We start from the raw sequence: 27790 nt of genomic DNA, 5'->3' as shown, positions 1-27790 counted from the left end.
AATAAAATCTACACTTTTGACTACTATTTGACTTCACATGAAGAGTTTCGAAGTGAGTCATTTCTAAATGTATCTGATAAGTAAAGTAAGAAAAACGGAAGTGGGAGGACGTAATTCTGACATTTTCTGCAGGACAGAGCACAGTTAAAAAGGGAGTACTTCTGTACATAAGCTACTCACTTTATAGGATTTTGCTTTTGCTTTTTTTGTTTTGTCTTGTTTTAGAAATGCACCAAAATGATCTATGGTATGTAAGAGTCGGGGTGGGGAGTCGTTCCCCACCTGTACAACCCCATGTAATGAATCTCACAAATAACATCTCTTAAATGCTTAATATGTGTGAAGAAAAATGCCATGCCAATATCAGATAAATTAAACTATGTTCTAATCTCTTGAGATTCACAATCTAGTGGGAATATGCACTTATACACACACAAAAAAAACTATAATACAACCCAGACTACAATGATATAAGTAACAATAGAAGTAAAACAGTAGAACATAACAGATAGGTGTGTATTTAGCCTGGGGCTATCTAGGAAAGTCTTAAGGTAGAAATAGGATCTGGGAGGGTCCTTAAAGAACTATAGGACTTCTACAGGCAGAGAGAGATGACAAGCTGTTTAGAGTGTATAAGTAGAGTTTAAGTCAGAGGCAGATGGGTGAGAGACGGCTTTAGGCATTGGGGAACAGGCAGGAGTCTGGTTAATTAGATTGTATTTCATTAGAAAGAGTGCAGAACATTGAAGCAGCACCTTGAACAAAGATTTTTGCTTAAAATATGTGAATTCTATTCATGTTATCTTTTTACGTATATGCACATAAAATAAAATTTATTTGGATGAAATAGATTTGAATACTCTTGCCTGTGGTAAAGGCTTCAGTCCATATTTATCAACTTAGTCTTCAAACAGCAATAAATGCTCCTCCTCTTGTTTGCAGTCAAATCACTGTGGCATATTTTTTGAGGAAGAAAGACCCAATAAAAATGCCAAGAGCTGAGTTTTGTTGTTTTATCTATCTATTTTTCAATTATTTTAATCTAATTATCAGAGTAGTACATACTTATATAAAAAAACTCATTGAAATAATACAGGAGTATAAAGGGTAAAAGAATAAAAGTTTTCATTTCCAGTTCCGCTGCCTGGAAGTAACTATTTTAAGGTTTCTTTTACATCTAACAATCTATAATTCCTCCATGTGATCTGGGAGTGAGAAGCTGAAAGGGCATTTCAACCAGGAGGAGAACGTGAGCACATATTAAGGTGGAGGTGAGCCCAACATGAATGGATGACACAAGTAAAGTGATTTGACTGGAGTAAAAAGGACATACTAAAGGAGTGATGAAAGGTAAGTAGGCTTTAATCTAATTGTGTGACTGTGTTTTTTTTTTTCTCACCTGCAGAACAGGGATTGTGTTAGATGTTATCTATTGATACTCAAGTCCATTCCTGTCTTTCTGTACTATCTCTCTTTTAGAAGCCTGGGTGCGACATTTCTCAGACCTTCTCTCCAGTGGGTTCTGAAAAGACTGTGCCAGAGGTTCATGGTCATGTGCTGTCAGAAAGAGAAAAGGAAATGATTGCATTTGATTCTGGAATTTAGCCAGTGCGCAGTTTGCAAATCTATTTTAAAAGTAAAAGAACAGAAACTATAAAATAGGATAAACATTAAAACTATTAAAATAAAACAGAGAAAGAGATTGAAAGGGAAATTATTTAGCTATTGGTTTCTATAGCAGCAGACAAGTCTGGTGGGCTCCTGTAATAAAGATGGTGGCTGTGGCCATGACAGCTACTGGCAACCATGGGCTCTAGCAGCATTACTGGTTCCAGCAGCAGCCACAGGCCTGTGAGTTCCTAGATTCCTGCTAAGCAGCAGCAAGAGACCCCAGTCTCAAACACAAGTACATACTTGCCCATTCCAGGTAACATCCTTTTCCACCTTTCCATTCCAATTTTAGGGAAGCAGCCTCCTACAGTTATACTATCTTCTCCCTATTTATTTCTCTAGTCCTTTCAATACTTTTGTAACCAAATCTCTATATTAAATATCCTATTTAAAGTACCTACAATGGTTTCTTTTTTAAAAATTGAAATTATCGGGATGATATTGGTTAATAAAATCAAATAAATTTCAAGTGCACAATTCAACAATATGATATGTTTACCACCCAAAGTTAAATTTCCTTCTGTCACCAAATATTTGACTCCTTTACCCCTATCTACCTCCCCCGTCACCCTTTTCCTTTGGTAACTGCTAATCCACTATCTATGTCCATGAGTCTCTGTTTATATGTCATGTTTGTGTGTTGCTTTCAATTTTATATCCCAAATATGAGTGAAATAATATGATTTTCAACTTTTTCTGTCTGATTTATTTTGCTTAGCCTGAGTAATATTCCATCATACATATGTACCACATCTTTATCTGTCATAGGACACTTCAGTTGCTTTCATGTCCTGGCCACTGTGAATAATGCTGCTATGAACACTGGGGTGCATATATCTTTGCAGATAAGTGTTTTCAGTTTTTTTGGGTAAATACCCGGAAGAGGAATTCCTGGGTCATATGGTCGATCAATTCTTAATTTTTTGAGGAAACGCCATACTGTTTTTCATAGTGGCTGTACCAACTTACATTCTCACCAGCAGTGTATGAGGGTTCCTTTTCTTCCACAACCTCTCCAACACTTGCTATTACTTGTCTTGTTGATGATAGCCATTCTAACAGGTGCAAGGTGGTATCTCATTGTGGTTTTGATTTGCATTTCCCTAATGGCTAGTGAAGTTGGGCATCTTTTCATATGTCTATTGGCCATTTGTATGTCTTCTTTGGGAGAAGTGTCTGTACAGGTCCTCTGCCCATTTTTTAATTAGATTGTTTGTTTTTTTAATTGTTGAGTTGTATGAGTTCTTTATATATTTTGGATATTAGACCCTTATCAGAGATGTTGTTTGCAAATATATTCTCCCATTTGAATGGTTGTCTCTTTGCCTTGTTGATGGTTTCTTTTGCTGTGCAGAAGCTTCTTAGTTTTATTTTTTATTTTTATTTTGCTTTTACTTCCCTTGCCTTTGAGGTCAAATTCATGACATCCTCTCTAATCCAAGGTCCCTGAGTTTAGGAGCTATGTTTTCTTCTATGCAATTTATTGTTTCAGATCTTATATTCAAGTTCTTGATCCATTCTGAGTTAATTTTGTTGTATAGTAATAGACAGTAGTCTAGTTTCATTCTTTTGCAAGAGCTTTCCAGTTTTCCCAGCACCATTTATTGAAGAGGCTTTCATTTCTCCATCTACAATGGTTCTTTCCTGGCTTGGCAATGACCAATTTAGAGAATATTCTCTATACCTACTCTACAGGATTCTTAAGAGTAAATAAATTAATGCATGCAAAACACTTAAAACAGTGCTAGTGTATAGGTAAATGTTAGCAAATATTATGTTGAAAAACTAATGTGGCTTCCAGTTGAACATTAGATCAAAACCAGTCTCCCATCTTGGACTTGTAGTAAATAACCTACAGAATGTTCTCTTCCCAGTGATAAGTCACATCCTCTCTGTCAAATCAAGTTCTAACCCATGGCACTCAAAGATGTAGATTAGATGTACTTCTTGCTCTCTACAGTCTAACTGCCTAATTATGTACATAGAGTAAAACCAAGTAGTAACAGAAATTGAAGAACTCAAAATTCACCCAGAAATTAAAGCAATTCAGTTGAAAAATACATATAACAAAACAAAAGTGTTTAATTCCATCATAATAACAAATATCCAGTGCACTTATGCTTGGATCTTGAAGAAATCAGCCATATTTGTCATGAAAAAAATCATTCAAATATGAGTGGTTTAAAAACATTTAATAAACTTTGCTTCTTCTATTGATTTGTTGGTTATTGATTTTCTGTTATAGTATGTATCTAAGACAGCCAAGGAAAAGAGACTGAAGAAGAAGCAGACTGAGTTTAACTAACACTTTTTGTGACAGTTCTATGAAAACAAAAGTAGACAGGGGCACGAGGCTTCAGTTTGTGTTTATCTAATATATGGGAAACTGTAGGAACTTTTTTTTTTGGTCAGAGGACAGACAGAATTCAGGACTGTCAGGAGGTGGATAACTCATTAATTTTGTAGGTCTAAATAAATTTTTGAGTAAATTTTGATGCTTTTTTTTTTTTTTTAGGTTAACTATCTTATTTGTGCATTATTTAGAAAATGTCTTCATTTTATTTCTCCGTTAGGCTTTTCCTTACCCATTTCACTTCCACTAGAATGCATGCAAGAGAAGGTGGTGATACCAACATCCTGGGTTGGAAAACCACTCATTTTTTTCTTTCTGTGTACTGAAAAACCCAGTTTTTCATCTCTTGTATGTTCCCTCTACTTCACACAGCTGACACCATTTCTGACACATAAAGTCACCACATGCGTGAAATCTGACACTATCTCTAACTGGAGATAATGTCAGATCCTACAGGTTAAGAGCTCAGGCCCACAAGGTTGCCCTACCACCCCGCTCCACTTCAGATGCAAATCTGTTAGTAGGTCCTCAGGTTACCTACAACTTCTGTTCATCTTGGCTACAAATCAGAGGTTCCCATGACTTCTACCCCCTTGAATTTCATTATTTGCTAGAGTGGCTCACAAAACTCAGGGAAACACTTACTTACATTTACCAGATTATTAAGGGATATAATAAAAGATACTGGTGAAGAGCCAGATGAAGAGATACATAAGGTGAGGTCTGGGAGGGTCCCGAGTGCAGAAGATTCTGTCCCCACGGAGTTGGGGTTGCTTCATTCTCCCAGAGTGGATGTGTTCACCTACCTGGAAGCTCTCCAAGCTGTTCTTTTGAGATGTTACAAAGGCTTTATCATGTTGACGTGATTGATCTTTAACTCCATTTTTAGCCCTTTTTCCTTTTCTAGAGAATTGGGGAGGTGGAGACTGAAATTCTTGGCTTGGTCTTTCCAGTGACCAACCCTCATCTAGGAGCCATCCAGCAGCCCACTCAGAGTTACCTCATTAGAACAAAAAGGGCCACACACTAAACGTGACAGGCCAGGGGAGGCCAGCATGGCAGGCCTTACAAACATAGAGACTGAAAGTAACCACATAGGATGGTCTGAACAAAAATATCTAACTAAAAATGGGTCATGGCAGGTAGTCACATCCTAAGACTATAGCTTTCTTTACAAAGATCAGTCTTTACCTTAAGTGAGCCTGTCTATTGTCTTTTTGCATCTAAGACAACGTACCTTTGAAATGTTAGAGTAACCTCCTTTTGCAGACTCCTCAGGGCACACCCACTATAACAGAGCAGGAGACCACAGAACCCCTCATTGTTATCTTGTTCCTCCAAAGACCATCTCTATGTGCTGTAAATGTTAATTATTGACTATCCTGTACCCACCAATGTAAAAAAAGTCCGTGTCTCTCCATTTTACTTTTTATCTAACCCCAGAGATTTCCCCGCTTTGCTTTCTCCCACTCCCTTAATCTACCACCATTGATTTCATGTAACCCTCTTACATCTCCTCCTTTGAGTCTAATGTATAAAATAAGCTGCAAACCTGCTATTCTCCAGAGTATTTTCTCAATTCATTGAGATTTTGCTTCTCAGCAATTGTTGTCAATTTGGTTCAAATAGACTCATAAAAATTCTCTACAGGTTTGGACATTTCTTATTTTGATGTTTCTTTCACCCAGGAAATTACAAGGGTTTCAAGAGCCCTATGAGTTAGGAATTTACAAGACTTTTGGAGCCTTGAGTTAGGAGCTAAGGGCAGAGACCGGGATATAAATTTCTTATTATCAATCACACTATCACACATACCCATTCCAGATGAAAAAAACGCTCCTTCTAAGTCTCTTCAAATCATTTTATACAGGTCATATTTGTCAACCATTTAGGGGAATATGGTGTTGAAATGGTAACTCCATTTTAGTTAATATGTTTTCTGTTGTATAGCTTCCAAGATACTAATAATGAATGTGTTAATGTTTATATTTACCTAAACAAATGTGATAATTCTTATTTCAAATGTAAATTAGTATTAATAATAGTAATAACTCATACATTGAGAGCTAATCCACCAGACACCGTGCTACTTCATTAACTGTATGTTATTTAACTCTCACAGAATCCCAATGATGAGATAGGTACTAATATTAGTACCTTATCCAAAAAGACACCCACTATGACAAAGCAGGAGACCACAGATGATGCAAAGAGGCTAGTGAGTTACCAAGGTCACATGACTATGTGACAGAATTAGAACCAGACAGTTGGCCTCCAGAACCTATATTCTTAGCTCCCCCATAAATGTTAATAGAGTCAATTCTCTTGGTATTTATGGTAGATACGTTCTATAAAGTCATCAAGAACACTAAATTGGTAGATACTGAACCATTGTTCCTAGGGGAAATACAGGGTTAGGTTCCTGCCAGCCTCTGATCACAGCATTTTGGTCAACTGATTAATACATAACTTTGTTTTATGTGTGTCTCTTTAAAGGCACCTTAATTAATATATATTGATTCATTAACATTGACCTCTCACAACAGTATAACTCATGCCTGAATGAAATTTATCTAACACGTGTATTTTCTCAGTAAGGCACTTCACAGCCCTCTTGTGTGTAGGAGCACTACACAGCACTTCAGCATTTTGCTTGGGGGCCATTTTAAACAGCAAAATCACCAACGAAAAGCACAAGAGTGTGAAAAACTTGGCATTACATAGACCTTGGCAGTAAAAGGCACTGCTAACAATATGAAAACCAAAACAGGAAGGGATCACTCCACCTTGTTTGACTGAAGCTATGTAAGTGCATATCTTCTGACTCAAGTTTTTTTGTCACCCTATGCATGTCCAAGAGTGACTGTGAAAGTTTAGCAAATATTGGTTTTGGGAAATTTTAGTGAGTGGGCAAACTCACAAATATGAAATCCATGAATAATGAGGACTAATTGGAATTCCTAAAACTCTTGAATATTCTGTCTATTTTCTAGATGGAGAAGTTGGAAGAGAAATGAATTACTGAGGTAGAATTGCATATTGGTTAAAGACCTAGGCTTAAAGATACTTAAATCTATGTTTGCTACTTGTGATAGTGAACAAATGATTTATTCACACTGTATCAATTTCTTCACCTGTAAAATGGGCATGTAATAATAGTACCCATCTCTTGTGAAGATTAATGATACAATGCACATAAGCATGTAGAACAGTACTCAGTACTTAACAAATGTTAGTCATTACTGTACTGCAAACATAGGCACTTGAATACTAATAATACATGTAAACATTTAAACATAAGACAGGCAACTGTTGTGTTGATATCAGGAATTTAGAGGTTTTCTTTGCTGACACTAATGTGTTTGGATGAGCAAGTGAATAACCTTTCTGTACCTCAGCATTATTTTTTTAATGAAAATGAGGATAATACTACCTATCTAGGCAAGATTTTTGTGAGAAATAAATGAGATAATGTATATGAAAGCATTTCGTAATCTTAAAGGTGTATATAAATACGAGGTAATATTATCATTATTGTTATACAGAAATGTTTATTGTTGAAATCAATAACTGACAACTTAATTGCTTCACATATCACCTTTTAAATTTATTGTGAGGTATATAATATATTCAAGAGTGTATATAATGAATATGTACATTTTGAATAATAAAAAAGTGACCAACCATGAGCTTATCATCTAGTTTTAGAAGTAGAATGCTACCTGTCTCCCAAGCCCCTTTAGTGCCCATCCTTATCTCTCTCCTGCACCCTCCTCCTCCAAATATCAGCAATTAAGAATTTTGTGTTTATCATTTCCCTACATTTTAAAAATGACTTTACCACCTAAGCATATTTTTAAAAACTATACAATTTTAGATTTGTCCATTTTTGACTATTGTGCAGATGGACAATTTTGGTTTTTGTTGTCATTGTTATTAACTTTTCTCCCCACCCAACATTATGTTTTTGTCATCTATCCATGTCGATGTACAAAGCAAGTAGTTCATTCATGTTCACTATTTACACTATCCCATTATATGATTATACCACAGTTGAATTGTTCTAATGATGGACATTTGTTTCCAATGTCTTGCTATTACAAATGATAAACAATGTAGCAATAAAATTCTTGTGCGTTTTTCTTAATTACTACAGTCTGTCCTCCATGTATGTGGTTCTGCATCTGCAAATACAACCTACCTTGTATTGAAAATATTTGGAAAAAAATCTTACATTGTTACTGACACATACTGTGTAGTTAGGCTTATGATGGTTACCTCTGTATTGAATATATACAGAGGGTTTTTTTCTCATCATTATTCCCTAAACAAATGGTATAACAACTATTTACATAGCATTTATATTGTATTAGGTATTATAAGTAATCTAGATAAAATTATAAGTAATCTAGATAAAGAAGGATATGGAATGTGCATAGGTTATATGCAAATACTATGCCATTTTATATAAGAGACTTGAGAATCCGAGGATTTTGGTATCCTTAGGGGGTCCTGGGACCAAACCCCTGTAGATATCGAGGTATACAACTATACATCCAGCCCCTGGATGTATGTTTGTACCTAGTGTATATATGCAGGAGTTGCTCTTCTTAAATCCTGTGATAAAGTTTGAGCATGTTCAACTTCACTAGGTACTGCCAATCTCCCACCAATTCCCATTGCCCAACATCCTTGTCGACAGTGGGTATTGACAGATTCAAAGTTTTTTTGACAGTCTGATGTGTGAGAAATGTCCTCTACGACTCTTCACTGAATAAGGAGGTTATTCTGGAAATCAAATATTTCCTTAATAAATCATCCACAGACTTAAGTAATTACAGTAGGAAGTAGAAATTCTTCATGTTGTGTTTGCATTTGATGATGTAGTACTGGTCTTGGCAGAACTGGGAGGGAAAGCGGACATCTTTAACTCTAGTGTTCAATCCTTCTCTTAATTACATCAAGCACCTGCCACATGCTTCACGTCCTCAGGATGGGTGGAAATTCTCAAAAGATGAGTTATTGCTACACATTGCACACTCATTTTAAACAATACATTTTCTGCAACTCACTTATAGCATTCAGTAATTTATCAGGTCATTTCTCCATTATTTAATTTTTAGTTTTTACCTCTTGGACTCTCATGTTTCACTTTATTATGAAATATTAAAAACACAAATAAGTATACAAAAATATAATTTACATCAGCTTTATCAAGTTATAACTAATCAGCTTTATTAAGATCTTAATTTATTATTTGCTGTATTTACTTCAGGTATTTTTTTAAAGACATATACTCTTTTCTCCAATTTTTTATCTCCCTATTTCCCCAGAGATACTTTTCTTTCACCAATTGCTCCTATACTTTTACTACATATGTATGACTCCATAAACAATCATTTTATTTTCATGTTTAAAAATTTTATATGAATAGTTTTTGATTTGCCATTACAAGTCATTACTGTTATTATAAGAGTAACATAAAGAATGGTATGAGTTTCCCTTCCTTTCCCCTTTCTATTTTCCAGAAGTACCAGTCCCTGTTAAGAATCTTAGCTATAGTCTCATAACTATTTTATGCCTATCGAGCCTATTTTATATTGATTTTTTATACAACTGACCTAATGTTATACTTTTCTTCTATACTTTGCAGTTATCACTTATCAATTTACCTTTTTATATCAGAACATATCGATAAATCTCAATTTTTAACAGGCACATAGTACTTCATTGATAGATATACCGGTTATTTATGGGATTGATCAATTACAGATTTATGGACAATTAGATTATTTCCATTTTTAAGTTACAAATATACTACAATAAATATTCCACATATCTTTGTATACTTGTGAAGCTATCTATATGGTTTATATTAAATGAAAAATATATAGATGTATGTGCAAAACTACACAAGTGTGTTAATTTTGAACCAAAATCTTGGTGTTTCCTGTGTTGGATAGTGCGGTGTGGTGAAAAGAGTGTTTGTAAATCACAAGAGATGAGGTTCCAATTCTCACTCCATCGCCAACTGTGTCTTTGGACAAATGATTTAAAAAGTCCAGGGTTCAGACCTTCCACGTGTAAAATATGAGATTTCAACTACAAGGGCACTAATGTTCATTCTAAGTTATAAAGATCCGTAAACTATGATTCCAATCTTTATTACATTTTTTATCACTACATTAATAGAAATACCAGGATTTAGAAAAATTATATTTTAACAAGTATTTTATGATAGATAACAGTACCTTAAGCAAAGGTAAATCATAATTTTTAAATCTGTGATAAATAACTTTGTATGTGTGAATAAAGAAGAGCTGGGAAATACATTACTATTTCATACTACTACTACTATTTCAAATACATCTAATGACTCATCTGTGGAGATAAGTCAAGAAAACCATTACTTTTTTTTAATGTTTAAATTATATCTAAAAGTAATCAAGATTTGAGACGAGTGAGGCTTCTGTCATTTCCAACAAAGGTGCTTTTATTGAACTTGGTTAAATCACATTTACTTAGTCACAAGTATGAGAAAATTAGCTTAATCTATTCGGCAACCCAGAACTTTTGAATTGTGTAGCTGCTGCCACCTAGTGGTGAGCAGAGGTGAATTCTCATTATATTCTGGAAATTGTAATAGACGTTGGGGAAATACATGTTTCTTGCCCTTGGAATATAGATGTATCTATAAATAGTTGAATGCAATGTAATAAGAACTAAAACCAAAGTATTAAAAATGTTATGGGAACATAGAGGAGGGACTTACTAGCTGTATTTAGGAAAGTTGAGGAAAGTTTCTCAGAGAAATTATTATTTAAAATATATCTGAAGGCATTTTACCAAGAAATGAGTGGAAAGAGTATTTCAGCATGTGCAAATATGTGCGGCATGAACAAAGACGGTGTGTTTGGAAAATTATGGCAATGTGATCAGTTAAGTTAGAAAGGACATTGTGGGTAAGAGTGAGGAAAAGGATGTGAGAGAAGTGATTCTCAGTGAGTCTGGAAGAAGTTGGGGCAAGATTATGAAGAATCATCTAGGTAATGAGATTAGACTTTATTGTACAGCCAGAGGAGAGTGTATGACTCTTCTAAAAGCAGAATAAAATGTACATAATGATCTTAGTATGTGATCTAATTATTAGAAATACTTTTGGTCTTTCTTCATTACTTTTTTATCTTGTAAAATGGTGATCAGTGTTAGATCCCTTCTTATTTTTTCCCTGAGTCAAGAGGTACTATTGGGTATTGAAATTAATTTTATGAGTTGAGAACAACATTAGAATAGAATAGAATAGAATAGAATAGAATAGAATAGAATAGAATAGAATAGAATAGAATAGAAAGAATAGAATAGAATGAAAACTATAAACTGCCATCTCATTTAGTAAGGGTAACATTTTAGGAAACCTTTGTTTCAATTATATATGAGTATACATGAGTGCATTGAGTTCTAATATAAAATGTGTTCTTATTGTGTGTCATAGTTAAAAAATAAAAAACTTTTAAAAGACTGTATTAATGTCTAAAAGTCTCTCCTAATTCAAAGTTTCTATACTTCTACTACCTTCTAATAATTCTTTGGAAATAAACATCATTAATTTAATTTACAGGCAACTTGAAAAGATTTTATTGGTAGTCTTTCAATGGAATATATAAAACATTTTAAAAGTTTGAGGTCTACCTATATTACTGACATAAAAAAGTGTCTATTGTTAAGAGCAAAATATGAACAGTATGTTCATTTGTGAAAATTCATTATACTCACAATACACACACTTATAAACGCATAATGCACAGAAAATACCAGGAAAAATATACAAAACACTGATTACGGTAGTTAATTCAATGGAGAATAACAGGAGAATGGATTTTGAGGAACAGGAAAGTGGACTTAAATTTTTTTAAAATAAATTTTATTTAGTTATAATTTACATACAATACACCATTTTAAGTATACAATTTCTTAATTTTTGACTAATATATACATTTTGTGTAACCAACATAATATATACATTTTGTGTAACCAACACCACAATCAAGATATAGAACATTTCTATCACCTACCTGACCCCAAATAGCCTTGTACCTTTTCCTATTCGATCCCTACCTTTGGCACCAAGCAACCACTTATCTAATTTCTGTTTCTATAGTCTTCTCCAGGATTTCATATAAATAAAGTCATACAGTATGGACTCTTCTAGGCCTGGCTTCTTTTGTTCAGAATGTTTTTGGGATCTATCCATGTCATTGTGAGTTTTAGTGGTTCAAATCTTTTTATTGCTATCACTGAGTATTAGTAGTTTAATCCTCTTTATTGCTATCCTATATATTACAATTACTTATCAATATGACTCTACCCTATTATGTGGATACACTACAATTTGTTTAGCCATTCATTTAGTGTTTTTAGTTTTTGGCTATTGTAAACAAAGCTTCTATGAACATTTGCATATATGTCTTCTGTGGACATATGTTTTAAAATCCTGTGAATAAATATCTCAGAGTGGAATGCTGGGTCATATGATAAATGTTTAACTTTTAAGAAAATACAAAACTTTGTTTTCCAAAATGGTTGTGCCATTTTAGCTCCACATTAGCAATGTATGAAAGTTGCTCCATATCCTTGCCAGCACTTTGCTGTTTTCAAGTTTTCTTTTAAGCCATTCTATTAGACGTGTTGTCTTGTGGTCTCTATTTAATTTATATATTTTCTGAATAGAAGTCATTTGTCAGATACATGTATTGTGAATATTTTCTCAGTCTGTGGCTTGCATTTTCATTTTCTTAATGGTAATGGCATCTTTTGAAGAGTAAAACTTTTTAATTTTGAATAAAGTCGAAGTTAACAAATATTTTATGGTTTGTGGTATATTTTATCTAAAAATATTTTCCTACTCTAAGTTTGCACAAATTTTATTTTTTTTCCTAGAAGTTTTATAGTTTTAGCTTATGATCCATTTGAGTTAATTTTTGTGTATGGTGTGAGATATGGGTTATTTTTTTTCAGGTTGTTCCAGCACCATTTGTTGAAAAGTTTATCTTTCTCCATTGAATTGTCTTGGCATTTTTGTCAAAAATAATTTGACCATACAGATGTAAGCCTATTCTGGATTCTCTGTCCTGTTACAGTGATCTATGTGATTTATATGTCTACCCTTATGCCAATACATCACACTCTTGATTCATGTATCTTGATTCTTGATATGAAAGGTAAATTCTCCATCTTTGTTCTTAACTGTCAAAGTTGTTTTAGTTATTCTAGGACCTTTGTTTTTCCACATGCATTTATAAATCAGGTTGTCAATTTCTAAAAAAAAAAAAGCCTGCTTGGATTTTGATTGGGACTGCATTGAATGTATGGGTCAATTCGGCAGAACTGACATTTTAACAGTATCTTTCAACACATGAACATGGTATATCTATCTGTTGAGGTCTACTTTAACTTCTCTCAGCAATATTAAATTTATCCCGAGGTGTCATGGTTTTTGATGCTATTGTAAATTTTAAAAAATTTTATTTCTGATTTATTGCTAGTTATGGAACTGCAATTGATTTTAGTGTATTGACTAACTTGCAACTTTGTTAAACTCAGTCGTTTTCTTTTTTCTTCTTTTTATGTCTCAGCATTCTCTTTGTACGTAATGATGTCCTCCATGAGTCAAGGCAGTTTTATTTCTAATCCATAAACTTGTTCTTTTGCTTGCCCTATTGTATTGACAAGGATCTCTAGCATTATAATTAACAAAAATGTTGAGCGCATAACTCTTGCCTTGTTCTTCATTTTAGCAGAAAGGCATCCAATATTAACCATTAAGCATTATGTTAGCTGTAGGTTGTTAATAAATGCCCTTTATCAGACTGAGGAATTCCCCTTCTCTTCCTAGTTTGCTGAGTTTTTATTATGAGTATTGCATTTTTTCATAAATATTTTTGCTTCTTTGGAGGTGATTATGTGCTTTTTCTTTATATTGCTAATTTGGTGTTATATTTATTGATTTTTGAATGTTAAACTAACCTTAAATTCTTAGGAGGAAATCCTAATTAGTTATGACATAGTGTCCTTTTTACACATTATTGTATTTGATTTGTTGAAATTTTGTGAAGATCTTTTGCTCAGGAGAAAAAATTGGTCTATAGTTTTCTTATAACATCTTTGCCTGGTTTTGGTATCAAGGTAATGATTGTCTCATAAAAATTGTTTGGAATTTTGATTTTTCCTCTTCTATTTTCTTGGAGTTTGTATAGAATTTATACTATTTCTTTCTAAAATGTTTGATCAACAGCGAAGCCATCTGGGTCTGGAGTTTTCTTTTGGGGAAGATTTTCAGTTATGAATTCAACTTTTTTAATAGATATAGGGCTATTCGGATTTTCTATGCCTTCTTGAATTATTTTAGGTAAGTTCTGCATATCAATGACCATTTCATTTATGTTATTGATTTGTTAGCATTAAGTTGTCCATATATAGAGATGTGGACTTTCATTTTCATTTAATACTCTTCTATACTCTTTGAATTTTTTGCAGATTACATGTAGGGTCCTGAAATTGGGGAATAGGCCAAATTAATGTTAAATTAGTTTTAAGTAGAAAGTTTGTGTATTCAACAACAATCATTGTCTACTATGTGAAGGGCATTGTGCTGGGTGCTGAACAAGCAAAGTTCTTGTCTTTATGGATTTTATGGCATAGTAGGAGCTATTTAAAGTATAATATCACATTAGGTATCATAAAAAGGTATACCAGAAGCAAGTGGAAGCATTAGAGAAAATTCATCTAATTCATCTAAAGGACCTAGCAAAGTCACAGAGAAGGTATTATTTGAGCTAACATGTGAATGTATCAGTTTGCCAAATTGACAGGCTAGGGGAGAGCATTTAAGGTAGAAAGTATAATGCATGCGAAGGTATGAAGAACATGGACAATTTAGGGAATCAGAAGTAGTTGAGGATTACTGAAATTTTAAGTGAAAGTTTGCTGGGGCTTTTCGTTGATATTCTTTGGTTTGTTTTAAATCTTGGATCTCTTTCTAAGGCTTTAATATTGAAAATATACATATAATCTAGTGCAAAACATCTCAAGGTAATAAATATGGCACTAACCATTTATTATTGGTAGACATTCACGTTGTTTCCATTTTTTTCACTATATAAACAATGCTACAATAAACGTAGTACATATTTTATGCATATAAGAATATCTCTAAAATATCTATTAGTGGATTTGCTAAAATGAAAGTTATATGCAATATTTTGGTCAATTGTGCTAAATTGCCCTAAAAAATACTGTACCGATTACCATTCGTGCAAACAGTGTATGAGAGTGGCCAATTTCTCACATCCTTGCCTTGGACAGATATGATAATTCTTTTTGAATTTTAAGGTATCACTGAGCTACCTAGATAAATTAGAGACAGGTTTTTCAATAGTCAATATAATGAAGTGGTGAAGATAGCTACCGTTGTAGTCAGACATACTTGTGTTTATATTTTGGTTTTGCCATTTGCTATCTGTGCTAATTAAATCGTTTTACGTGAGAGTGTCGTGGCAAGTTTACATTTGGAATGTGCAGTAACATATTTATAGAGCGAGTTCAGTAAGATTTATAACAGAACTGGAAAAAATAGCAGCCATTAAATAGTTCATTACGCTTCCTGATTTTGTCAGTAATTGGGTGATCTCACTTAAGGGTTTAAGAAGGTCAAGTTTTCCAAAAGATAACCAGCATACACAACTGAAAGTGAGGAATATTACTTTAACAGGTGCTGTTGTGGAAAATATAAGAGAGAAAACGGTGCTATTAGGCAATTAATCAGGCTGGGAACTTTTAACCTTTAGACTCTGGAGGGTTGAAAATCCACCCTATGACTTGATCACATATTTCCAGCAGGCCCTCAGTTCCAGTTTACCGACGGATGGATACTCCTTTTCTGCCAGGAAATTACAGTTAAGAAGTTACTCTTGGAAGAAAAAAATTCGCCAGATTTCAAGATGGTCCTCATCCCCCCAGGGCATCACTGGAACTTGCCGGGAGCAAAATGGCGGCTTTCCCTCATTACCTCTCGGGGATGGAGATTTCCACAACGTGAGTCAGGCACTGGGATGGCATCTTCGCCATTACCCAAGATGGTGAGCCGCGTAGCCTCACCGTTTCCAGGGTTCAGTATGGCTTCCCCAACCCGCGCCACCGGAGGTTAATCTCAGGAACCAAGATAAACTGGAGCGGGAGCAGCGAAAGCGGAAGTTGTCGTGCAACGCAACTCTCCGCTCCACGTCCCGCCCCCGGTTCTACGCCCCGCCCCCGGCGGCGCGGAGAGCAGAGCCAAGATGGCGGCCGAGCTGGAGTACGAGTCTGTCCTGTGTGTGAAACCCGACGTCAGCGTCTACCGGATTCCGCCCCGGGCTTCCAACCGCGGTTACAGGTACTAACCCCAAGGCACTGCAGCGTGTGCGTACCCGGTCGGGGATGACAGTTTCCTTCTCAGGTAGCAGCTGCTCGTTCCTGCCACCGCCACCTCTGGGTTGTCACCTTGCTAGCCTCCCCACCTGGGCTGTTATTGCCCTGTCCTCTTGCTCTTCCCCTACCCTGGACTGCCATCATCTTTGTTTCCTCCGCTTTAAAAAAAAAAAATTACAATCCTGCATCTTGCCATCCCTCTCCCGCCCCCCCCCCCCAGCTCTCTCTAGGTTGCCCGTCTCTGCTCTCCATCATCCACATCCATTCCGCTTGCTCCTTCGTTAGTCACCTTTTCTTCGCTCTTCCCTGCGTCCTTCAGTTTGCCACCCTCATCCCCACGTCCACATTTCCAGTACTCCGTGCATGTGTGAGGCCAATCGTTGTGTTGTTGGCCAGTCTCGGGATGATCTAATTTATCTTTGTGCTGTTGTCAGCCTTGCCACCAATTATCATCCTCCATTGGGTTTTCCTTTCAGCTCTTTTGTCAGTGGGCAAAGGTTATGATTGCAGGTTTTCCAATGGTTGTTCATACTGTTTCTTTTTAATATATTTTCTTGATGATGATATACTATTGTCTATTTTCCTCCCCTCCCTCTCCTCTTAACTTCTACTATAGCTTTTCCCTCCAGAGTTAATGCAGCATTTTCTCTGTAGGGCTAACTAACCCCCTTGTAATTCAGTGACCATGAGGGTCTGAAGATGCCGTAGGAAGTCATGAAGTCATGTAGTGGAAAGGGTTAACATGTAACTCACTGGGTTACATGTTAAAAAATATGAGTATTACCCTTGGCAACTTAACAGTTGTATGACTTTGGACAAATCTCTTAAGCTCTCCAAGGTTCAGTTTTCTTATCTGTAAAATAGAAAAAAAAAGTTAATGATAATAAAACCTGCTGTAGTTACGTACCTCACAGAAGTATTTGGAGGGTTAAATGAAATCGTATAATAAATGTGAAAGCATTTAGGAAACAGTAAAGCAGTATATAAATATATGATACTGTTCTTATTCCTCTCTCTGACTTATATCATCATCATGATTTTTTCTCTTGGCATTTATTATTACTTTGGCTGAAAGTTTATCCTCTCCTTATGTCCATTATCTTGCCTATTTACCAGAAGGTCATTCCTCATGAATCAGTATCTTTGTGGTTGGTGACCTGTGCACTAGACCCTGTGGGTTGTACCTTTTGGCAAAGAGGTAGTCCTCATTTCATGCTTTCTATCAGACCTAAAATTGAACATGAGTGAAAATCTACATGCTTTCGAATGGTAGTACTATTTGCGTGATTCATGTGAGACATTAACTTTGTTTGGGAAGCCCTCCCGGACCTTCCCACTCTGGCTTAGGTATATTCTCTGTGCTTCTACAGCACCTATACCTGTCTCTGCTACAGTGCCCATCGGTATTGTTACTGTTTTGTCTGCTTTTTCTCCAGACTAGACTATGAGCAACTTGAGGTTTTTTTTAACTTTATATTCCAGGATCTAGCACAATGTCTGACACATAGTGGACACTCTGTAAATATATTTCTGAAAGATGAAATTAGTAGATTACACTTCATCATGTAAATTAGCATCGATCTATTAAATAAGGAAAATAGCTCATGCCTTTCAACTTTAGGCGTTAAGACTTCCTAAAGGATATGATACACATTGAAGTGGGGTTCTGTTCTTTTTCTTTTACTTCAAGACCTTCCTTCTCTCTCTCATCTGATGAGTTTTCTATCTTCACTTACTTGTCAATTATCCTTGTCAATTAATTACACTGAGCCATCAAAGCAGTTTCTTAATTTTTTTTTATTCTTTTTCTCTTTTTCGTTCTGTGTTTTCTATTCTTATCATTGGTATTTTCTATCTTCCAAGAGGCATTTTATCATCAACCACTCTTTTAGTATAGTGAATGAATAGAGCAGAACTAAGTTTGAATAGTGATTCTCATTCGTTTTCTGGGTTACCTTTGGCACATCACTTAACCTTTTTGAGCTTTAGTTTCCTCATCTATAAAAATGGATATAGTACTACTTACCTTATCAGATCCTCTCACTTAATTTTCACACGAATGGGCATCATACCTGGCACATAATAGATACTTGATAAATATTGCTTTTCTGGTTTTTTTTTGTCTGCATAATCTTTTCTTTTTGTTTACCAGAACCCATTTTACATCATAAGCGTGATTTCTCTAGGCTGCCATTAAGGGAAAAACTGGGCTTTTTAGGAAGCAGGAGAAATCCTTTTTTTTTAATGACTAATAATATTAGAGGAATAAATGACTTTGATTCACCTAGTGTAAGCTGTTGCTTCCCAGACTTTTACTGACCATACCAGTGGAAGGAAAATTGATGAGAAACTTATAAATAATTAGAAAATGGTTTCCCAACCTATAAAACTTTTTTATTTATTACTACCCTTCTCTCCAGCTTAATTAATATTAAATTCCCTAGTGTGTTTTAATGTAATGAAAAGAATGCTAGACTTTGATGTTAGGCACTATTACTGTGTTATTGTCCTTCATTTGGGGGTGAGGTGGAGAGGATAAGCTTTTCCTTCTATTTTGTATGGCTGTTGTAAGGATTTATTGCTAAGGTAAATGAAAATTTGTGAGATCAGTTTAGAGTGTTGTCTGAAGACAAGCAAAACTAAGAGTTCTTCAGGCTGGGTCTTGCAAGTGGGAGAGGAACTAAGGCTGAGGGCTGAGGGCTGAGGGCTGAGGGTTGAGGAAAACTGCTGCCATGAATTTGTAACAGAATTTGTGAAATATTGGCCCTTAGACACACAATAATTAAGACAAGGAACCTGTCTAAACAAACACATCTAGTAGGCTTGTTCCTAATATTTTCAATAGCTATTTTTACTATGTCTGGCTCTTTGTGGTATGGTAGCATCAGTAACAACTAATTAAAACTTTTTTTTTAATAGATAGGGAACCTCTAGAGTGCTCTATTCTGGATCAGATTCAGGTATTTAAAGTTTTTGAGAGCAAGGCATCAAGAGAGAAGGACATGACGATGTTTATCTTTAAAATCCTGTGCAAAATCTGTACTAATTTAAATTTTCGCTTTCCTCCTTTCCACCTTTTGCTTACCTGATTGTTAAACTCATTCTAGTTCAGATACACCCTGTTGTTACCTTTCTCACTTGGACGTATTAGTCTTCAGAGTCCTAAGGGATGAATTATTAATAACTTTGCCCTCCCTTTTTTATACTCCTGGCAAAAGAAAATCACAAATGCAATGTTTTTTAAAATTGGTCATATTTAAATAAAGTCTTAAATTTCATTCAAATTCATTTATAACACAGATTATAAATATTTAGTGTTGTCTAGCGTTTCCATGGACATTTTGATCTTTACCCACATATCTTTCCTGAACTCTAGACTCATATATTCAACTGTCTATATCTTCTCTTGAAATCTACTAGACATTTCAGACTCAGCATAACCAAAACCAAACTCCTGATCTTTCTTCCCAGTCATGCCTTCCTCATCTCAGTTATTGGCAACTCCTTTGCTAAGGCTAAACACCTTGGAGTTATCTTTGACTTTTCTCTTTCACCTCACATCGAATCCATTAGAAAATCCTGCCGCCTTTACCTTAAATATATCCAGAATCTGGCTGCTTCAGCTATTCTCTCTTCCTAGTCACCATCATGACATTTCTGTTACTGTAATAGTCTTTTAACTAATCCCCCTGCTTCAGCACTCATATCCTTACATCTCTTCTACACAGAGAAGACAAAGTAATTCTTTTAAAATAAAATGGAGATCATGTCACCTCTATTTAAAACCTGTAATAGCTCCTCTCCTCTTTCACTCAGATTAAAAACCAAAGTTCTTACAGTGGCCTCGAAGGCCCTACGAAGGTCCTACGTAACCTGGCCTTCTGTTAGCTCTTCCACTTCATCTCTTTATTCTAACTGCAATGGCCTCCTTGCTTGAGGGCAAACATTCCAGGAATGCTCCGACCTTAGCATCTTTGCACTAGCTGTTTCCTATGCCTGGTATGCTTTTCCCCCAGTCTCTGCATGGGCAACTCTCACTTTTCTTCACATTTTGCTCACATTTCACCTTGTTGATAAAGCCTACCCTGACCACCCTCTTGCATGCTGCAACCTGTTCACTCTCCCACTGCCCTCCCGTCTTCTTTTTCTGCTTCTGCATTTTCTTTTTACCTTAGCACTTATCACCTTCTGAGATACTAATTATTTTACTTATTTATTATGTTTCTTTTTTATTGCGTATTCTATTAGAATGTAAGCCTCACAAGGGCAGGGATCTTTGTTTTGTTCACTGACATTATCCCAAGCACCCAGAACAGTGCTGTGACTTACTGTGTACTCTGTAATTATTGGTTGAGTTCACTGAAAAGTAATACTATTGGACTCCAGAATCCTCAAATGGTAACATTGTCTTCTATTTGTTTTGGACTGTCTGCTACATGAGTTATCTATATAGAGGGGATTGTGAGTTATTATTTAATAGGTAGAAAGAATAAGTAATCCAGGACAAGGGAAATCGAAATATGGCAAATGATTTTTTTGTAGATTTTTCATAGATTAAAGACATGGACTCGAGGCCTGAGGCTTCCCATTTTCCTATCCTAGGGCATCTGACTGGAAATTAGACCAGCCAGATTGGACTGGGCGCCTCCGAATCACTTCAAAAGGGAAGATTGCCTATATCAAACTCGAAGATAAAGTTTCAGGTAATCTATGTTGGTGGCTCTCTAACATATTAAGGATATTGGTGTGGTGTGCTTTTGTAAGTACCTTTAAGTTGGGGATTGAAATGGAAATAGTTGTTAATTGGAGTTTTAGATTTTTTGCTTCCTTCACTCACAGAAGTCTTTCTCTTATCTGTCAGGTGAACTCTTTGCTCAGGCACCAGTAGAGCAGTATCCTGGTATTGCTGTGGAGACAGTGACAGATTCCAGTCGTTACTTTGTAATTCGGATCCAGGATGGTACTGGTAAGGGAGCTGGGATTTGGAATGGGATGAAATTAGGAAAATAGTTAATACACTTCGTTGTATCTTGACTGCATTTATCTTACTTTTTTACTAAATTTTTCCTCCCCTTTCTCCAAAGTTAACTATAGTTGCTAAAGAGAAGGATTTACATGTTATTTGTAATAGATAGGAACACAAGTTCAAGATGTAATTAATAGGTAGATGTAAATAAATCAAAATGTACTTTTAACAAAGGAGTTTACACATATTGCCCATTTGTTGTTTTGGTGCCTTTTGGTGGGACTATCTTAAATCATCCATATCTAGGCTAATCATTATCTCTTTTCCATAGTCTGTATCAGAGGTTGGCAAACTTCTTCCATAAAGAGACAGATAGTAAATATTTAAAATTTTCCTGGCCAGCTGGTCTCTATTGCAGCTATTCAGTTCTGCTATTGTAGTGTGTAAGCAGCCCTAGATAATATGTAAACAAATTGGCGTGGCTGTGTTCCAGTAAACGTCATTTTAAAAAAACAAGCTATGGCAAGATTTGGACCATGGGCTATATGTAGTTTGCCGGCCCCTGGTCTGTGAGAAAATGATTCACATTCCCAGACTTCAGTTAAGGTAATTGTTAGATTTTCATTAAGTAGAACTTGCTCTAGGGACACTTCTATTCTGAATATTCCTGTCTTTTTCCTCAGGACGTAGTGCTTTCATTGGCATTGGCTTCACAGATAGGGGTGATGCCTTCGACTTTAATGTCTCCTTGCAAGATCACTTCAAGTGAGTGAAGCTTGTCCTAGTTACCAGATTAAATGGTTTGGGGAAAGCTGCTTCTTAGCTGAATGGGCACTATCTCTTTTACCTCCTGGTTTCTTTATTTGGTAAACTAGTTTTACATCATCATTGTATCTATTTTATTTTTTTCTTATAGCCCAGAATGTGTTTTTGATCCCTTGTACAAGGGTTTGAGATGATACTTTTGTTTATGCCTCTAGAGAATATGCCCTTTCTTTTAGGCGGCTGAGAGAGGCATACAGTAACAGCAGGGCTGTATGTGAGATATGTTGGGGAGTTACATACCAATTTTGTTACTTCATGTTGCTGACATGCTTTGTGCCTGTCGCAGCATTTCTTCAGCTCACTTGACTTTGGCGTAGCCTGTGGTGGACAGCACCATGCACGCTGTCAGCTTCCTACCTCAAGGGCACATATACCTCTGCTTTTCTGCCTCAGCACTCTCTGAAATTGAGGAAGGCCACTCAGCACAGGGGTGCAACCTGGAAGGAATGAGGAATTAACACCTCCTCGGGGGTAGCCCTCAAACAGGGGGAAGCGAATTGGTGGCTAAATGCCCTCCTTTGAAGGGCCAAGTTTAATGCACATTCTTTTTAAGGCCAATTACCCTGTTTCTTGTCTTTTACCCCTCCCCCACCCCCTTCTCAACTCTTCATGTTTCTTCACTCTGCTTTCTGGAATCCTATTTTACATAGATTAGTTACACTCAAATTCGTGTGTCAAACTCTGCTTTCAGGGAATCCCAAATTAAGATAACTTAACTCTTTTACTGAAGGTGGGTAAAGCAAGAATCTGAGATTTCCAAAGAATCTCAGGAAATGGACACTCGTCCCAAGTTGGATCTGGGCTTCAAGGAAGGACAGACCATCAAGTTGAGTATTGGGGTAAGTATGGTTTTTTCCTCCCTTTGCTATATTTCCATAAAGCCTGTGACTTCTCTTTTTTTCTCTCACACTCATTCTTTTTTTTTTTTCTTTTACAGAACATCACAACCAAGAAAGGAGGTGCTTCTAAGCCCAAGACTGGAGGGACTGGGGGCCTAAGCTTACTCCCACCCCCACCTGGAGGCAAAATCACTATTCCCCCTCCATCCTCCTCGGTTGCCATCAGCAATCACGTTACTCCACCACCCATTCCAAAATCTAATCATGGAGGTAGTGATGCAGGTAAATCTCTCTAGTACTTTTAACTTTCAGAAACCATATCTTCGGTTATATTTCGATAACACCTATTTGCTAAAAAAAGTGTTGATTTTTTTTTTTTAATTAAATAGCACTTGATATTGACAAGGCGATTCTGGCAGCCTCTAGCAAAGGATCAAAGTTTTTCTAGTGGACTGAGAGTCATGGTGTCTGGTAGATTCTTTGGCAGAAAATGGATGGGTATTAGACAGACTATTTCCTTCATTGTACGTTGGTTAGATGCTAGTAGGCCTGAGAGTCAGATGGACCAAGATTTCACTCATAGCTCTGCTACTTAATACCTGAATATATTTGGTAATATTACTTAAGGTCTTTGAGTTTCAGTATCCTTATCTGCAAAATAGGCAAAACTACCCCAGGATTGTGAAGGTTAAATGATGTGAGGGCACCTAGCACAGTACTTGGAACATAGTGGCCATTCAGTAAATGCTATTTCTTAATTTTTTTTCATTTCTTTATGAAGGCATTTGGCGAAAAATGAGACATCTGGTTTGTGAATGCATTTTTATTCTTCCTTACTATCTGGTGGGAAAAAGAATAGATATATTTACATTTAAAGAATGAGAATATTAGAACTCAGAAAGGAATTTTCCTAGGAGTTATAAGTGTCACCAGAAGGTACTAGAGATTATATCTAAGATTTACTTTTTATTTTTTTTAATTAAACTTTTTATTTTGAGGTAATTGTAGATTCACATACAGCTCTAAAAATAATGCACAGAAATCTCTTGTACCCTTTACCCAGTTTTCCTCAATGATAACATTTTGCAAAAGTATAGTCTAATATCTCAACCAGGAAATTGACATGGATAATATCACTTCTCTTACATAGATTTCACTAGTTTTACGTGTTCTCATTCGTGTGTATATGTATATTTAGTTCCGTGCAGTTTTATTATGTGAAGGTTCCTGGATCCACCACCATGGTCCACATACAGAACAATGTTATCACTATAGAACTCCCTTGTGTCACCCCTGTATAACCATACCTTCCTCCTTCGTGGCCTCTTGCTGACCCACCCACCCTCCCAGTTCCCCCAATTCCTAACCTTTGGCAATCAGTAATCTCTTCTCCATCTCTATAATTTTGTCACTGCAGGAATGTTATATGAGTGGAATCATATAGTATATAACCTTTTGGGATTGGCTTTTTTCACTCAGCATAATTCCCTTGAGATTTATCCAAATTGCTGTGTATATCAATAGTTTCTATTTATTGCTGAATAGTATTATATGCTCTGTATGTACCACAGCATGTTTAACCATCACCCATGTAAAGACATCTGGGTTTCCAGTTTTTGGTTATTACAAATAAAGCTACTGTGTATAGATTTTTGTGTGAATATAATGTTTTTATTTCTAAGATTTTTGTTTTTCTTCTCTTCTTTTTTCTTCTTACATATTGTATTCAGATATCCTTTTAGATTTGGATTCTCCTGCTCCTGTCACCACACCAGCATCAGCTCCAGTTTCTGCAAGCAATGACTTGTGGGGAGATTTTAGCACTGCATCCAGGTATGAGCATAATGAAATAATATATTCTCAATCAGGGTATAGATGATATGTACAGTCAGATGAAATCTTTAATCTGGGAAAGCAGGGTGTTTGTAGGTCATATGGAGTCTTTGGCAGGGATTTGGGGTATGGAATTATAGGAGTGCTGGGGTTGGTGAGATAAGAAAACTATAGGGTAAAGTTTGAGTGGGATATTTCACTCCTCAGTAGCCTCAGTAAGTAGAATTGCTGTGAAGTTTCAGAAATTCTGGGCAGCGATTTCTTTGAAATTATTAAGTAAAGAATGGAGTAGCTCTCCTAATATTGTGCCTTTAACTTTCTCTCTGTTATGTCTTGCAGCTCTGTTCCAAATCAGGCACCACAGCCATCTAACTGGGTCCAGTTCTGAATAGCATTGGCAGGACATTAAGGACAGACTTGAAGAATGAAAATGACCTTGAGGGCACCAATCTGTGAGGGAAGTTAGGAATCCCTTCTCTCCCCAGAACCAAAATTACTGGACAATCTTTTTCATAGTTTCTTCATTGCATTCAAGCGGATTTATGTCACTCCCCTATGTTGTTACTTGCTGTACAGCCAAAAAAAAAATATCTCTTATTTCCCCTTCACTGTCAAGGCAGGGGAATAGTGGGTCTTTATCATACTTGTGGCTGACTGTGCAGGGCTTAAAAGGCCAGGGTCTCTGTGTGGGGAAAATGACCTCTAACATCTGTGGAATTTTTTTCCATCTTTTAAATTCTTTAACATATTTCAGAATCATCTCATGACCCTTGTGTGCCTCTTTGGGAAGCTCTTTTTAGCAATTTCAGGGGAGACAAAAACTTTGAAACTTTCTTTTTCGCTAACCCAAGACTCTGAAAATGGACAGACTGACCTCAGTGTTTACAAATTCAGAATTTTGATAGGGATAAGAATAAAGAAAGACCTGTTTCTTGGGTCTCTGCTCTATCTCCTTTTTAAGGCTTATCCTATTGAGTGAATATTCAGTGCTGGGTGCAGCTCCATTACCCTCTCATGTGTTTACATGTCTCTTCCTATGATAAGAGGGTTGTGTTGGTGGCACCTCCACTATTCTCGTTTGTTGAATAGTGCAACGTCTTTGATCAGTGGGTGTCTCTTGGATGAAGGAGGTTCAAGGAGCTGTGTTTTCCAAGTTATATTCTAGACAAGTGTTTACAGTAAGTCCTCACTTAATGTCGATAGGTTTTGCAACTTTAAGCTACACGACTTATGACAAAACCAGTTTTATCATAGGCTGATTGATACAAATAAGAGTTAAGTTCCTCAACAGTATAACAAAATGGCATTATTGGAGGACCTGCTGTACTTTTTTGCAGCTCCTTCTAATTGCTGCATTTGAAGCAGAGCGTTACTTTGGATTTGTCCCATTATTTGACCTAAAGTTGGGGGTTTAGAGTTTTTAACCTGCTTTGTAGGCAGAGAGGTTGAAAGCACTTAACTCTTATTCCATACCCACATTGCCTTGCTGCCTGGGTATCTGGCCCCTTTCCATAAACATTTATTTTTCAGTCCATCTAATTCTTCAATAGAAAAGCTGCTATTACATTGTATCCTCATTTAGAAGGGAGCTAGAGAGTCACAGTTTGAGCTGTGATAGGTTTTGCCCAGGTGACAGCTTTGATACCCTTCACCCCGGGTATCAAAAGCTAGTTGCTCTCCCACCACTTTCCTTTCCCTCTGCCCCACCATTCCTTTTACAATGCTGTGAAGAGAGTTCCCTTTCTTAGATGATCGGGCACTATCTATTTTGTTTGTTATTGAGTAATCTGGAGGATGAAATGGGAGGATATCATTTCTTCCCTTAGCACCTGTTTGGATGTGTTCAGTCTGGCTAAAGGGAGTCCTAATATTCAGTTTCAAAATACACTCTCTCTCCTGGATTTCCTTCTTGACTCTTTTTAACTTTGGGTCCATTTTTTTTCATTGCCTCCCCTTCCAGGCAGCTCTATTCTTACAGAGCCATGGCAGGGCATTTTAAAATTTCAATAGAAAACACTAAAAGGAGAATCTCCAGAACACTAGTGACTAAACTATTGGGAACCTATTTTCTCAACCTTCCTTCATGTTGTGTTCTTTGTATTCTTAAGAAGATAATATATTATGTATTTGAATTGCCGAAAAATTGATAATGAAGTTTAAGATATATGTATATAAAGCATATACTGTATTGGTGCAATAATGGTAATTAAAAATATGGAAAAAGTAGTATCTCTTTTACTTTTTAATTTGCCAATTTCATTACCTTTTTCATTTAATTGATCCAATATAAATGGGCCAGTAGGTAATAAAAGGACATTTTACAGCTATTCTTCTTCTTCAAGAAATAGGGGCTTTTAAGAAGTTGAGGCTACACCTCTACTCATGGTTCTAAACCCACAGAGCACTCCTTATAGAAATTATTTATGTTTATTATTTATTTGCTGGTGTGGTAATTTCATTTGCTTCAAATTATCCTCATGATCTAGGCCAGCAGTCCCCAACCTTTTTGACACCAGGGACCCATGCTTCTATGAGAATCTGATGCCTGATGATCTGAGGAAGATCTGAAGTGATGATGCTAGCGCTGGGGAGCGGCTGCAAATGCAGATGAAGCTTCACTTGCTCGCCCACCACTCACCTCCTGCTATGCGGCCCGATTCCTAACAGGCCATGGGCTGGTACTGGTCCATGGCCCAGGGGTTGGGGACCTTTGATCTAGGCCACCTTTCACATCCTAGAACTATAATCAACATAAATGAAGGGAATCAGTGTAAGAAATAGAACTAAAGTCAGAGTCATAGACTAAAAGTCAGAAGGAACTTAGAGTTCACATTGAGTGCT

At 36.2% G+C, this 27790-nt stretch overlaps 1 protein-coding gene and 1 long non-coding RNA gene across 2 annotated transcripts; one reads left to right on the top strand and one right to left on the bottom strand.

Moving 5' to 3' along the window:
* Positions 1-15123: 15123 nt before the first annotated feature.
* On the bottom strand, positions 15124-16248 carry LOC120611690 (uncharacterized). Its single transcript, XR_005655260.1, has 2 exons — positions 16089-16248; positions 15124-15959 (listed from the first exon to the last, which is right to left on the bottom strand). It is a non-coding gene; the product is annotated as an uncharacterized LOC120611690 (long non-coding RNA).
* A 58-nt stretch (positions 16249-16306) lies between these two features.
* Positions 16307-27175, top strand: NECAP1 (NECAP endocytosis associated 1). The gene is made up of 8 exons (XM_039874253.1): positions 16307-16451; positions 21089-21189; positions 21348-21452; positions 22136-22217; positions 23008-23116; positions 23215-23398; positions 24847-24949; positions 25289-27175. Exons 1-8 carry the CDS (start codon positions 16357-16359, stop codon positions 25335-25337), a joined length of 828 nt encoding a protein of 275 aa, XP_039730187.1. The 5' UTR covers positions 16307-16356; the 3' UTR covers positions 25338-27175.
* The last annotated feature ends 615 nt before the right edge of the window (positions 27176-27790 follow it).

The sequence above is a fragment of the Pteropus medius genome, unplaced genomic scaffold, assembly GCF_902729225.1.
Source record: "Pteropus medius unplaced genomic scaffold, Ma_sr-lr_union100, whole genome shotgun sequence".
Taxonomy (NCBI): domain Eukaryota; kingdom Metazoa; phylum Chordata; class Mammalia; order Chiroptera; family Pteropodidae; genus Pteropus; species Pteropus medius.
Note: the sequence above shows the minus strand (reverse complement) of the source record. Positions and strands in the feature narration are given on the sequence as shown.